Here is a 14454-nt window from a genome sequence, read left to right as displayed (position 1 = left end):
CTCTTCAAATTTGTCACTTTTTAATGTTTGTCAGAGAATATGCAAACTTTGATTCATTGGAATTGTGTTGCGCAGTATCTCTTCTACATAATTTGCTTGATTCTGATAATTTAGCGCCGGGAATTGTGACATTCAAAACCGTTGGTACTCTTGTTGCAATGTCTCTCTTGGTTTCACTAAAACTTGAGAGAGATCAACCTCTTACAAATAAATGGTGGAGCACTGTTGTTGGTGTTCCACTTTCAGACATCAATAGTTCAGAACTTCTTTTCCTAGAAAGCATTAAGTTTTCATGTTATTTTGATGTTAGCAAAGAATTTGATAATTTCCAAAAAATCTGCGAAGCAAAGGAGCAATAAATTCGAGTTTTTTTTGACATTTTGATTATGTTTAGCAAATTTGTTTTAGTTTTATTGTGTTATTGATGTTTTTTAGATGAATTTATTATCATTTATTTTTTTCAACTTTTATTGGAATACTTTTACAGAATGAAAACATTCTCTCAGAATGACCAGACAATGTTAACCCTTTTTCGTGAATAAAAGTGTTTTGTGAAAATTTCAAGTTTCTTTTCTTCGAACTTGAAATTATGTAATTTTTTATGTCTGGTTATTGTTTGAGATTGAGTGCGAGATATTTTTATTGATGTTACAAATTTTTTGAGGAAACTTTTTCTATGAATAATAAGTTTTTTTGTAAATGTTTCGAGAATTATTTTATCACATTTATGTGTTATTATAACAGATAGTTTAAAGATGGGTTAAATTTTTCTTTTTTTTTAAATAAATAAAAAATTTATTTAAAATGATATAATGGTTTTATTCCGTTTGGTGATTTTTAAAGAGTATTTCATGGCCCAAATAAATTCTTACTCTGCAATTCACTCAAACGTTCTCAATCCATTAGATCTTTATGATTACTCACGGCAATCTGAAAGCGATGCACTTCTCGTTCAGCCGAAAACTCTTCATTTCAAAATTGATCGCTTGAATGAGGCTATGACCTTAAAATTTGTTGTATCAAACAAAAGTCAAAGCAATATTCGCTTTGATATTTTGCAACCAGAAACGAGATTTTTTTCAATAAAATATACAAAAAAGGTTTTAACTATTTTATCAAATATTTGCATTTTTCTTTATTTTCGAATCTAACTCTTTGTTTCGCGATATTTGATGAACCCTTCAATTTACATTTGGAAAAAAGGAGTATTTGCCTCCTGAGCTTGGGGTAACTGTGACTGTTTCATTTTTACCAACAGAATTTCGATATTTTATGGATCAAATTAAGATAAGAACACCTGTGGATGTTTGCATTGCAAGTTTTCTGTAACTATTTTATTTATGTTTTTAATTGTCAATAGGCATTTCACGTACCAATACATGCATATCCAGTATTTACTGGACAGTTACTTCCACGCATAATCGATTTTGGCATCTGTCCACTGGGGGAAAAGTATGTTTTTCACCATATTCTTTTTTGGTTCGACGGTATTTGCGATATTTATAAAAAAAATTTAGGCTTTTCAAATCATACCGCCTTGTAAATGAGCTGCCAGTTTCTTTTGATTATTCCATCACTTCAGTCAGACCGCATGCAGACATCGATATTTCTCCGACCGAAGGAACAATCCCAGGCGAAGGGTATGTGGAGATCAAAGTGAAGTACTTGCCGACCAGCTCGTCGACCGCGTCCGCGCAGTTCAGCCTGGACATGAGCCAGTTTGGCTTTGAGCCGCATTCGTTTGAAGTGCACGGCTCAGCAGAAGTTGGGCTTTTAAGAGAAGCTCTGCTAGCGAAGGACAGCATGAGCGAGGCGGCAGCCGATATGAGAGAGCAGCGGCATATCCCGTTTGTGTTTGGGACGATGCGGGGAGGAAAAATGAGAGGGGCAGGTGAAGGGAAGGGAGGTGACACATTCACGTCGATGGCGACAACACAGATGCAGATGACGATGAGCAGATCGTCAAAGACACCTGCGACTGCTATGAAGGTCAGGAGGCCGAACTTGAGCGGAGGTTTGGAGATGATTTGAATTTTTGTGATTGATGTAAAATGTGAATAATGTGTTAAATGCTTTGAGAGATGGAATTGAACTGTATTTTTCTTTTTCTTTCTTTTTTTTTATTTATATTTTGAAACATAATGCATTATTTCATTTATTTCTTCCTCTCTTCTATTACTTTCATTTATCTATTCCTCCTCCTCCTCTCATATCCTTCCTTCACCTCTTCTCAGTCACTTTATCCAACCCAACTCCATCCTCCTCCTCTCTTCAGCCAATCACCTCCCGCTCTTCCCAGCTCACCCCGATGTCTCCTTCCTCCACTGCCAGGCTCCTCTCCACCCCTCCCACTTCTCTCTTCTACGGCATTTCACCCACACACACCGCTCGCCTGCGCCCGCTTGCTCAAAGTGTCGATGGAACATTACGTCGTATGCTTTTGAATAGATTTGGTTTTTTTTTTTTTGACAATGTTTTGATATTTATTTATTTTTTATTGATTTATTTATTTCCTTCTTTCTTCTTCTTCTTTGTTTATTTATCCATTTCAACATAACATTGACATTTCATTGAAGAAGAATCACAACGTCCATCATCAGCCTCAAGACAACAACTCCCAGCTCTTCGTCGTCCTTCTTCTCCTTCCTCCTCCTCCTCCTCTTCTTCTTCTTCTTCTTCTTCCACATTCACTCCAGGCCGTCCTGTTGGCCGAGACTTCCCTCTCTTCCAAGGCCAAACACAAACACAAACACAAAATTTGAGTCAAAATCAAACCCAATTCACTCCTCGCTTCACCAACCCGTTTGCTTCTGATGATTCAGATGAGATTGTGTGGGAGGCAACTGACAGACTGAAGAACAATAATACCAATTTCAATACATTTTCTGATATTTCTTCTTCTTCTTCTTCTTCTCAAATAAGAGCTTCATCTGCTGGCGGAGGCGGAAGAAGCAGAAGAATGGTGCTTCCACCTCTTTCTGCTGTGAGACAGGCGAAAGAGAGAGGGATGACAATGGGAAGTGTATCTGGAAGAGAAGGAAGAGGAGAAGGAGAAAGAGAAGGAGAAAGAAGAGAAAGAGAAGAAGGAAGTGAAATCAACAGAAATGGAGATGTGAGTGTGAGTGTGAGTGTGGATGAGAATGATCCAATTGTGCAGACGGCAACGATGCTGATGAATTCGAAGATGCAGAGAGCATTGGCTGCTCGGAACGTGGACAAGCTGAAGGTTGTGCTATTTCTGTTTAGTGAAGTCATGGAGTTGATGTTTATTCGTTATTATGCTTTTGTATTTTCGATTATTTCTTTTAATTATATCATTTTTTAATTATTATTTCATATTCTTATGATCATCTTTCTTTCTTTCTTTGTGTGTTTATAAATGAAACATCATCCATTTCATTCTTTCTCTTCCATTCCCTTCCTTTCACTTCCCTTCCCTTCCCTTCCCTTCTCTCATTCTTCCCTCTCAGGATTTTTCACCCGAAGCGATCGCCACACTGAGCAAGCAGCTTCATTCGAAGGATCCAATTGCAGATGCCGAGATGCTTTTGAGAGATTTGAAGTACAACGAGAGGGTGGAAGAGAAAGAAAGGACAAAAGGAAGATGGGAGTATACAATCGATGGGGTTAAGAGAGAAAGACAGGTTTGATAGAAAGGATGAATTAAGTATTTTATTTATTTATTTGTTTGTTTGTTTTATTGAGAGAGAGAAAGAGAAAGAGAAAGAAAAGAATTTTGTAATGTGATCGTTGTTTCATTACACTTTTTGAGTTCTTTTTTAAAGTGTTTTTATATTTTTGCATTTATTTTGAAACAATTTGCATTAAATGGTGAATTTCGTTCAATGATTATCTTCTCTTTCATTTCATGCATCTATCTTGACTTTAATACCATTTTCTTTTCATATCTCTACATCACTATCTTCTTCTTCTTCTTCTTCTTCTTCAAATTGTTCTTCTTTTCCTCATTCTTTATTTTCTCTCTCTCTCTCTCTCTCTCTCTCTCTCTCTCTCTCTCTCCTTCACCAGGGCTACACCTCCACTCTCCCCTCTGACTTCGACCACACCTCCACCACACGCTCCTTCTCTGCTTTCCCTCCGACTGCTGCCTCTGTCGTCTCTGCTGCCCTTTCTGGCGTGCCTGGCGCAGTTCTCTCGGAAGATGAGATTCGAATGCAGCAAGAAAAGAACGAGAAGGAGAGGATGAGAAGGAAGGAGAAGCTGCAGAAGTTCCACGACAGAACTACGGACGGTTATCAGGTCGATCTGGGGAAGTTGAGTTTGTTAGATGTTTTTTGGTTATTTGTTCATCGCTCTTTTTTTAAATATACGTTTCTATTTTTTCTTTAAAAAAAAAAATAACAATAATTTTTTCTTTTCCCCTTTGCTTCCTCTTCTTCATCTTCTTCCTCATTTCCTTTTCTTTTTCTTCATCTTCATCTTCATCATCATCTTCTTCTTCTTCACCTTCTTCTTCCTCCTCTTCTTCCTCTTCTCTTTCTCATTATCAGACACTTCACACGGTGTAGTAGATGTGCTGCTGCAGGAGAAAGGGAAGCTGCGAGTGAGAGATCTTCACAGTGCAATCGAAGAGAAGAACAAAAGAGCATCAGAAAGGAACAGAAGAATCGCTGAGTCGAAAGCAGAGGGAGAGTATGGGCTTGCCAGCACACAGAGGAATGGAGGGAGGAGAAGAGGAAGGACACTGAGGAAGTTTGGCTTGAGCACGAAAGAGAGGACACGAAGCTTTGACGACAGCAACACAGACTATTTTGAGAGCTTCAAGAAGGGAAACGAAGAGAAAGAGAATGAGGAAGGGGAAGAGGAGTTGGATAGCGAAGATGAAGAAGACATGGAGTTGAAGTGGAAGCTGCAGGGAATTGCGTGTGGAATGGACACACGAAGAGCCAAAGGGAAAGGAAGAAGCAGGTCGCTTTCTCCTTCGAGAAATGGAAATTCTGCTTCTTCGAAAGACCTAAGAGGTTTGGAGTTGGAAACCCAAAAAAAAAAAAAAAAAAAAAAAAAAAAAAAAAAAATTGACAATTTTTATTGTCTTTTTTGTTCTTTATTTTTTGAAATTTATATTTAATTCCCTTTTATTCATATATTTTTCTTTGGTTCATATTTATTCCCATTTCTTTTCATTGAAGATCGCTTTGAGACGCTTGTGTTTACGCAGCCTGAGAAAAGGCAGATCAGCGAGATGGCGTTCATATCAATTGTGAATGAGGAAAAACAGCGGCAAAAGCAGATGGATGTGACATTCACGGACGAGCCAGAGATTGGAAGAGAAATGATCACATCGAGTGAGATTCTTTATGCACTGCACGACAGACTGAGGAAGGAGAAGCGTAATGGCGTTGTGAACAGGATGCGGAACTGCAGAGCCACAGAAGTGGAGAGAGAGTGGAAAGGGATAGAGAAAGAGGAGGAAGAGAAGGAGAAGGCGAGGCTGCAGGAGGAAGAGGAGAAGAGGAAGCTCATTGCGAATGGAGCAAGTATTGAAGCATTTAAAGGCAAGAAGAATGCAGATGGAGTGGATGAAGAAGGGAATCCAATAAATCTGATGACGGAGAAGAGAAGAGAAGTGCTGAACAGAAAAGATGCAGGAGATATCAGTGAAATACCAACTGTGCCTGTGGAGATGCTGAGGAGGAACTGGGAGGCGCTGTTAAGGTCAGAGCTGATGCAAACAAAAGTGAAAGTGCCAGCACAAGCAAAGCACAATAATCAGCCAGATTATGAATCACAAGGAATGGATGGAAATAGAGTTAATGCAGAAGAGGCAGACAATAACACTTCATCAGCAACACAACAAAAATCAAAGTTTGCAGATTTTATCAACCCTTCAGAAATACCTGAGTTTGAGCTGACACAGTCGAGTGCGTGGCAGCTGCGGCAGAGTGCTTTGCGGCGGTTCAGAGGAGCAGCAAACACTGTGATTGTTCAAATGCGATGTGCAAAGAGGCTAGAGAAGATGTACAGGATGATCAGCGCTGCAGGGGGAGACAAGCAGAGTGTGCGGGGGTTCATTGAGAAGGATCATCAGAGGTGGATGAACGGGAAGAAGAGCGGGGAGGAGGGAAAAGAAGGGGAGAGAGGAGAAGGCAGGGGGAATGTGGAACAGCTGTCAGGAGGCATCGAGAACTTTGGGTGGGGGCTTTCGCTGGAGAACATTGTGCCGTTTTCATTCCCGAAAGTGGGCTCGTCTGTCTCGTCGAAAAAGGGGCAGTCGATTGGCGGGCTTGCTCTTCCGGTGACCACATCTACGCTTTCTGTTGTGTCGGGCTCGACAGCATCCACAGCCTCAGCATCCACATTCTCTGTGTTTGGTGCGAAGTTTCTCGGGGTGGAGGCAGGGCAGGTGTCGAAGCAGCAGATGCTGCCGCGGATAGCTCCATCACCTGGGGCGTTTGTGAACAGCGCAATTTCCGTGGATCTGCCAAACTCGCAGGGGCTGTCAGCTATCTTCACGCCAGCAGAGCAGATTACTCGACAAGTGGTGCGTACGAAGAAAGAGGAGACACGGGAGAAGGAGAAGGAGGAAAAAGAAAAAGCAAAGAAGGAAAAAATTGGAAAGGAAAAGGAAAATGACAAGGAGCAGATTTGCAGTATTGGAGCAGCTGTTTCAAAGATGGGGAATGAAATTCCATTTGCGCTGACGCTTCTTCCAGCGAATTGTCTTGAGGAATGCAGAAAGGGACAAGTGCTTCCATCGGATATTCCTCATGTTGCGCGTCCAGGGTCTCTTTTCACGAAATCATCAGTTCTGTGGGCAGGGACTCCATGTGGTGCAAGGGATGGGGCTGGCTGTGGGCCATCATCGACAGCGCTTTTAGTGCGGGGAGCAGATCATTTGATGTCGCATGGGAATGCAAGAGAGAATAGGAGCATTTGGGATGCGATTGGCAACTATGCTGCTCCACTTGGAGGATCGATTCAGAATTTGAGTCGGTTTGGTCAGTCGGGTTTCGGAATGGGAATGCTTTCGACAAGAATGTGGGGAGGAGTGATGATGATGAGTGGGCAGCTAGCGGGAATTGGTTGGATGGAGGAAAGGGGAGAAGGAAGAAGGGAGGCAAGAGAGAGAGAAAGAGAGAAGATTGTGGAGGTGGTTTTGGGGAGAGGGAGAGAAGAGAGACGAAGGGAGTTGTTGAAGGCCGGTATGATGGGGAAGAATGAAGCAGACGGAAGTGTTTGGGGAAGGAGAGGGAAGGGAAGAAGAAGAGGAGATAGGATGGGCGGAGGATTGAATGGCTCATGGGAATTTGGACCACAAATGTCTGGATCATTATCTGGGCAAGGAGGAGCATCAATGAAGAATGGAACTTGGGCAGGAGGAGGAGGAAGGACAGAGGGGAAAGGAAAGACAAGGAAAGATGGGATAAGAGGGTTTCTTGTGGGTGAAGGGAAAGAAAGGATGAAAGAGTTGGAACAGCTTCCATCTGCATCTATTGTTGAGCTGCACACATCCGCTGTGCATGATAAGTGCTGGACAAGGGTGATGCAGTGTATGCGACTGATGCCATCGATGTGTTCGGTGTTCTCTGCGATGGGATCATCAGCACTGACACAAACGAGCGGAAGCTATTTTAGTGGGAAGGTTGGTGTGCAAGAAGGAAGAGGTGGAGGCAGTGGAGGTAGAGGTAGAGATGGATGGGACAAGAAGCAGGGAGAGATGGGTGTGGGGCTTCTGGCAGCACCTCTGAGCGGGATTGATGGAGCAGACATGGGGAATGTTGAGGAAGTGAAAGATGCGAACATTGTGCTGGCAGCAGCAGACGCGGGAGTGGATGACGTGACACCGGATGTGCCTGACTTGGCGGCTGTTCACAGAAAATGGACGATTGTGCCTGAGAGTGACGAAGAATTGAAAAGAGGTTTGCAATTTTATTTTTTCTTTTTGTGAATAAATGGTTTATTCGAAAAATTGTTTGTTAAATATATCAAATGAATATTTCAATTTGGCAATAATTGATTTTTGTTTGATATAAATTATTTATTTATTCAATTCATTCACTGTTGTTGGGTGTGTATCATTTGGCTGTTCCAGATGTCCATTTCACACAGTGTCTGTCCAACGAGCATCTCATTGCCCGTCGGCTGCACTTCTTCCGCTCCAACCCTTCAACTCGAAAAGCTTCTCAGGTGTCGTCTTCCCGCACTCCTTGTGAGTCAGCGGCTGCATCGTTCCTTCTGGACGCCTTTCCCGAACACTCCACACAGCACAGCAGCCAGCAGACTTGTCTGTCGTCTTCGTGGTCTTCACTTCTCTGCACTGGAGAGCCGCCGAGAACAGTCGTGTTTGACCCGCGAAGTCCTGCAAGCATTGCCAAGTCGCGCACCATGGCGGAGCAAGAACAGAGCAGCTTTCGTACATCTTCGACTTCTGCTGCTTCTGAGGAATCTGGCACAGCTCAACCTCACACGATTCTTGCGATGTCGCCAGCCGATTTCTATACGCCTTGTGCAGTTATCCCGAAATGGACAGCGCTAAATGCGAAGGCGCTTTCTGAGCAGAGCAGGCGAAAGAGGATATATGCCTCGTTTGCAGATGCTGTTGAAAATGCTGCTATATCTTGAGTTTTCTTTAATTTTTGTGTTCGAATTGTTCAAATTGTTCTTTAAATTTTACAATCAAATATTTTGTTTAAAAAAATTTTAAAAATGAAAATTCAAACTTTCCTCATTTCTTTTTGGATGGCTAGCGCATGTTGAAATATGGATGCATTTTATAAATACAAAAAAATAGACGTACGTCATGAGCGCAGTCAAAGAAATTCATTAATCTATTTTTTTGTTGAAGTTTTTTTTTAAATTGAATCCCTTATTTTCAAAAATCAAACAAAATAATAAAAGACTTTCCAATAAACAAATGTTCAAAAGAATTAAAATGTTTGAGAAATTATGTGAAAAACACTTTTAAAAAAAATGAATATATAAATAAATCAATATAAAAGTTCATTATTTATAATTGGTGACAGAATACAAATAATTCTGTATGTTGAAAATACATATTCCAAAAATAATTCTTTTCATTTTGAATTATCTTTTTGAAAGAGAGAACATTGCAACCCTAATTTTTCTATAATTTTGTGAAAGTTGTTATAATTTAGCTTTTCTTAAGATGTTATAATCGTGTTCAACTAATTTTTCTTGATATTTGTTATTTGAGAAAATGAAATAAAAATTCAAATTTTCATTAACAAAATATTTTTTGTTTGTATATTGATTTAGGGCAAAATATTGTGCTACAGGCTTTTTTATTGAAGGGTTATACACTTTTCATTGACTTTTTGAGAACAAAAAACACAATAAAAATGATTCCATTTTTTGACATTCGTGAATCTTGAAAAACTTAATGTTATGATTCCAACAATGCCTGCTTTCGGATATGAAAATCAAATTTATTTTGAAATCAAAGAAAAGGAAATAAAGTTATGAGCGAAACAATTAATTTGTGCTTTTTGCAAAAAAAAGCTTGAAAGATAGTATTTTCTCTCATTTGGTTAAAACATTTGTTTTTTAAACAGTTGAAATGAATTTATCATTTGAATTCAAAATCACTTCCCAAAGACAAACAAACTTTGAAAAATCAACATCCCGGAAAAAAGTTATGATTTCAAAAATAATCTCTCATATGCTGGAATAAACGAACTTTCTTGCTTTTTTTGCACAAGACATTGAAAAATTGCTTCACTCATAACTTTATTTCCATTTCTCAGATTTCAAAATAAATTTCATTTTCACATTTGAAAATAAACATCATTGATATAATAACATTATGTTTAGCTGCCTTAAACGTATTTCAAAGAATAAACCTATTTATTTCAAAAAATTTTGATCACAAAAAAATCATCTGAGATGCGTAATTTTTCAATGAAAATGCATGAAGTCAAATATTTTGTCCCATATGAAAATAATCCGATTTCCTTTATGATGATTTTTTTTTAAAAAATAAAAAATTTTCTTGTTCAATGACAAATAGTATTAACAGAGGTTCAATTTCTCATCCTTTTTTCAAATATTGACTGAATGAAAATTTTCATCACTTTCTGACACTCAGCCAAAAACCAATTCATTTCAAAGTGATTTTTCTGAAAAAAATACTGGGTTTGAATAATTTTGAAAGATAAGTTCAACAAATTTATTTATTAAAAGGTAAAAAAACAGTTATCGAATTATTAATATGAAGAACAATTATTGAAGTGAAAATACTCACATCGAAAAAAGTTATGATTTCAAAAATAATCTCCAATAATCTCCAATTATCTCATTTATTTCAGAATTTCATTTGGGATGAAAAAGTGAATGTTTATTGAAAGAAATATTGTTCTCAGGTTTGTTTTTTAAAAAATTGAAGAAGAAACTTAAAATTTTCATCAATTTCACGAGTATTATCAATGCATGAAATCAAACTCCGTTTCTGACATTCAACCAAAACAAAACTGATTTTCTCAGAAAATTTATTCATAAAAGAAATTCTAATAAGATTTTTTGAGAAAATCACTTTTGAATAATAATATGTGTGATAATAGACTCAACTGTTTCGAAAGCTCCTCAGATATTTGAAGCACCACAAATGCATTTCGTTGTTCGTTTATTCATAATTCATTATAAATGTTATTTTTTTCTCACACACTTGTTTTCCTTTTTTTTGGTATTCATTAATAACAAAGTTGAATTTTGTATTTCACAGATTAATTATCAAATTTGTGTATTTTAGAAAAAGAAAAAAAAATGTTTCGGTGGATTATTGTTTTTTTGATTAAAATATATATATTTTTTAAAATCACCAACTGTTGTTTGTCAGTCATTGGTTGTAATTCGAAACATTGTGTATTTATTTGAGATGCTAATATTTTTTTCAGATTTCCCCATTTCCAATAACATACATTTCAACCATTTCTCAAGTTAATAGAGGAGATTGTTGGGGCATTATCTGCAAAATCGAAATTAAATCTTTCATGAAAATAAATCATCAAGTTATTCATCAATGTCAATTCTTCAGCTGAAAAATAATTGTTTCAAAAAAAAAAAATCTATTTAATTTCCGAATAAAAAATTGAGCGCACACGAGAGAAACGAATGCAAACAAGACATATATTGATATCCACATGCACAAAAGCAGATATTTCAGATTATAATCAACGATTCATAAGATTTCCTCTTCGATTTTCCCTTCACATTGCATTTCTCCCCTCTCCACCAATTAAGGTTTCATTCATATTCATTCCAATCAAATTGCATCACAGTTTGAAAATGATTAGGATCACATTATTAGCTCAGATACTCGTCGCATTCCTCACCATAAATCTCATTCATGAAGAGAACATCGCAAACAGCATCATCAGAGGCGCTCGCCCACACAAGGTGGAACATGCATCGGGAAATCACATCTGTGGTGCTCAGACAAGCCTCGCCCTCATCAACACCTCCTTGTGTGTGACCCATCTCAACATCATCCCCCTCGCTGGTTGCCCACTCCTCACTGCCCAACACCACTCTGCTGCATCCATCTGCTCCTCCACTTGCACCATCCACCCGCCTTCACTCAACAACAACCACCACCACCAACAATGCCCCCTCTTCCTCTCTGCCCATGCCTCCATCGCCCTCACAAACTTCTCCCTCGCCACCCACCAACCTGCCATCTTCTCCTTCCCCCTCTTCTCCACCCCAAACAATCTCCTCCATAATGCCCACTCCCCAATCCCTGCCTCCTTCTCCATCTCTCACTCCTCTTTCTCCTCCTTCATCTCCCTCATCCAGCCCTTCCTTTTTTCTCCTTCTTCCCTCTCTTCCCCTTCTCCATCTCCTTCTCCATCTCTTTCCCCTTCTCCTTCATCTTTCTCATCCTCATCTCCATCCTCTTCTTTTTCTTTCTCTTCCCCTTCCCTTTCCCCTTCCATTTCCTCTTCCCCTTCCCCTTTCCATATCTATCACCAATCCCATCCCCACCTCCAAATCCATCTCAATCTCCATCTCTCAAACACCCTCTTCTCCAACATCTCCTCTCCCCAATCCCCTCGATCTCTTCCATCCCTTCCCTCCCACTCACTCCATCCTTTCCTCTCAACCACTTCTTCCTCTTCTTCCACAGCCACCAACATCAACTTCAATACAATCCCCTCTTTCTCCCTTCACTCATCTCTCTCCATCCACTCAACCATCTTCCTCCACACTCACAACCCCATCGATGGCGCCATCCTCCCCAACCTCAACAACCCATTCACTTCTCTCTCTGCATTCAATGCTTCTTTTCTCCACCAAACACGTTCTTCCTCTAATGATGTTGTAAGATATAACGGATCCGAAACTCAAAAAAAGGAATTAAGTCGTTTGCCATTTACTGATTTGAACAGCTATCAATTTGAATGGTGCGAATGGAATGATTCAAAAGGTGGAAGTGCCTGGGGTGGTGCACTTTATGTTAACTGCACAAATGCAAATCTCACAATAGTTTCTTGTTCATTCAACAAATGTACATCAAGCAATGGTGAAGGAGGAGCAATATTCTGTCAATATTTATTACAAATCAGCATCACAAAATCGAATTTCACAAGTTGTTCAGCAGTTCATGGAGGTGCTGTTGTAATATATACTCCACAGTCAAATTCCGTTTATTCATTCTCAGAAAACAAAGTGGAAAATTGCTCAATCACAAACTGGTGTGGAACTGGTTGGTATTTTAACATGGGAAGTACACCAACAAGTGCTCAATTCTTGTTCATCAAATGCAAGTGCATCTCAAATTCTGGTAACGATTCTGCTGGCTCCTTAACATTTCGTTATCCTCCAAGTAACAAACCTAGTCAATTTTTGATTGATGAATGTCAGTTCATAAACAACAAATTGATATCAACTTCAACTAATTATGGAGGCGCTGCCATTTTCTTCTATTCAACTTATTCCTGGATGAATGGAATAAAATTCATCACATTTTGCTTCTTCGATGGCAACACTGCCAAAAATGGCAGAGGAAACGATGTGTTTTTCAATGGCAGTAGCATCATCCAATCCCCATTCAATCAATGTGGATCAACAACAGAATCAAAAAGAGTGTGGAATCAAGGAACTGCTGATGATGTTGAGTTCAACAGATGGCTTCCTCTCATAACAACATTCAAAATCGTGTCAAATAATGGAGCAAACACCGATCTCTGCGGAATCACACAACTCAGTCCATGCAAAACAATAGAATTCGCTCTTGTTCGCATGACAGATCCCCAAGACGCCTCTCTCACCCTCCTCACCTCAGCATTTGTTCCCACTCAAACACTTTCTTTCAGCGCGGTTGATACAAAAAATCACTGAAAACAATAACCTTTATCTTATTTCTTTATTCTTTATTCCATTTTCTCATTTTTGACCATTTTCCATATCATAGAAATATCCATCAGCTTTCATCTTCTTTTCAACACGAGAACATATCGTCACTTTTCTTTCGAGAAGTCTAACATCGGATCGCATAAAACACATTTCTTTGAAATTTCCTCATCTAATTTCTCCTTTTCATCAAATGCAAATTCTGCTGTTGCTTTTAGGAATCTTCCGTTTTCCTTTCTTTAAATAGCATTTCTTCAATCACATCTGGCAATTTTCTTCAGATTAAACTTTCCTTAACTTTCTCATTCCATCTAAATTGTATCCAATTGGAGCAAGAATCTCATGCAATTTGTCTTCAAATATGCTTTTTCTTCAATATTGTTTTTCTTCCTCATTGTTTCATTTCCAACAATTCGCTGTGGTTGAGTTTGCAAAATCAATCGAAGGTTAATTTCGGAACTCGTTCATTCCAAATATCACTTTTGCCATGTTCTTTATAATTTCTGTGAATTCTTTCAACTTCCAAATGAAAAAGGGAAAAATCAACCTCACTTTTTTTTTTATTTTGCGCTGCTAATAGCCTATTCTCCTCTAAAAGTTACTTCCATTTCGTTGTATCATAATTTCTGCTGACATTCATTATTTGAATAAATATTTCTTTCGTATTTCTGAGTAAGAATGAAAGATGACACTTGGCCCTGAATTTGACAGGAGCTGAATGAAATGGAAATGACAATTTTTTGTTGTTCACTGAAGAAGGCGTTGAAGAAGAAAAGAAGGATCACAAATTTTGAAATGAAGATAGATGCTGTGTGAATGTGCGAACGTATGAGGAAGAACGAGGTCAAAGAAGAAGAAGAAGAAATTGAAGTTAAAGAAGAAGAAGCAATATGTGACTGAAGTAGATTTTGTGTGTTTTTGGCCATGCGGTTCATAACAGGCATGCTTGTCGCTGAATAAGCAAGTGAATTGTGAGAAGGCGAATTTTGTGTTTGCAAATTGAAAAATGAGGAAGATGGTTAATTGAATGAAGGGGGATTATCAGAAGAAGAAGATGATGAAAAAGAAGGAAATGATGTGGAAGAAGAAGATGCAGTTGAGAAATGCGGAATCAGTCGAACGATA

General features: G+C 38.7%; 2 protein-coding genes across 2 annotated transcripts; one reads left to right on the top strand and one right to left on the bottom strand.

The window, feature by feature from the left end:
- The first annotated feature begins 533 nt into the window (after positions 1-533).
- On the top strand, positions 534-8876 carry MONOS_7975 (putative Primary ciliary dyskinesia protein 1). Its single transcript, XM_067878343.1, has 12 exons — positions 534-759; positions 844-1100; positions 1204-1305; positions 1361-1452; positions 1518-2014; positions 2235-2432; positions 2577-3226; positions 3471-3644; positions 4030-4279; positions 4512-4982; positions 5151-7880; positions 8054-8876. Exons 1-12 carry the CDS (start codon positions 756-758, stop codon positions 8581-8583), a joined length of 5955 nt encoding a protein of 1984 aa, XP_067735475.1. The 5' UTR covers positions 534-755; the 3' UTR covers positions 8584-8876.
- A 2404-nt stretch (positions 8877-11280) lies between these two features.
- Positions 11281-12113, bottom strand: MONOS_7976 (uncharacterized protein; the record flags this gene model as incomplete). Its single annotated transcript, XM_067878344.1, has 2 exons — positions 11281-11548; positions 11995-12113. The coding sequence occupies 2 exons, from the start codon at positions 12111-12113 to the stop codon at positions 11281-11283; spliced, it is 387 nt and encodes a 128-aa protein (XP_067735474.1).
- Positions 12114-14454: the final 2341 nt, after the last annotated feature.

Source organism: Monocercomonoides exilis (assembly GCF_001643675.1).
Source record: "Monocercomonoides exilis strain PA203 chromosome Unknown scaffold3-2548433, whole genome shotgun sequence".
Taxonomy (NCBI): Eukaryota; Preaxostyla; order Oxymonadida; family Polymastigidae; genus Monocercomonoides; species Monocercomonoides exilis.
Note: the sequence above shows the minus strand (reverse complement) of the source record. Positions and strands in the feature narration are given on the sequence as shown.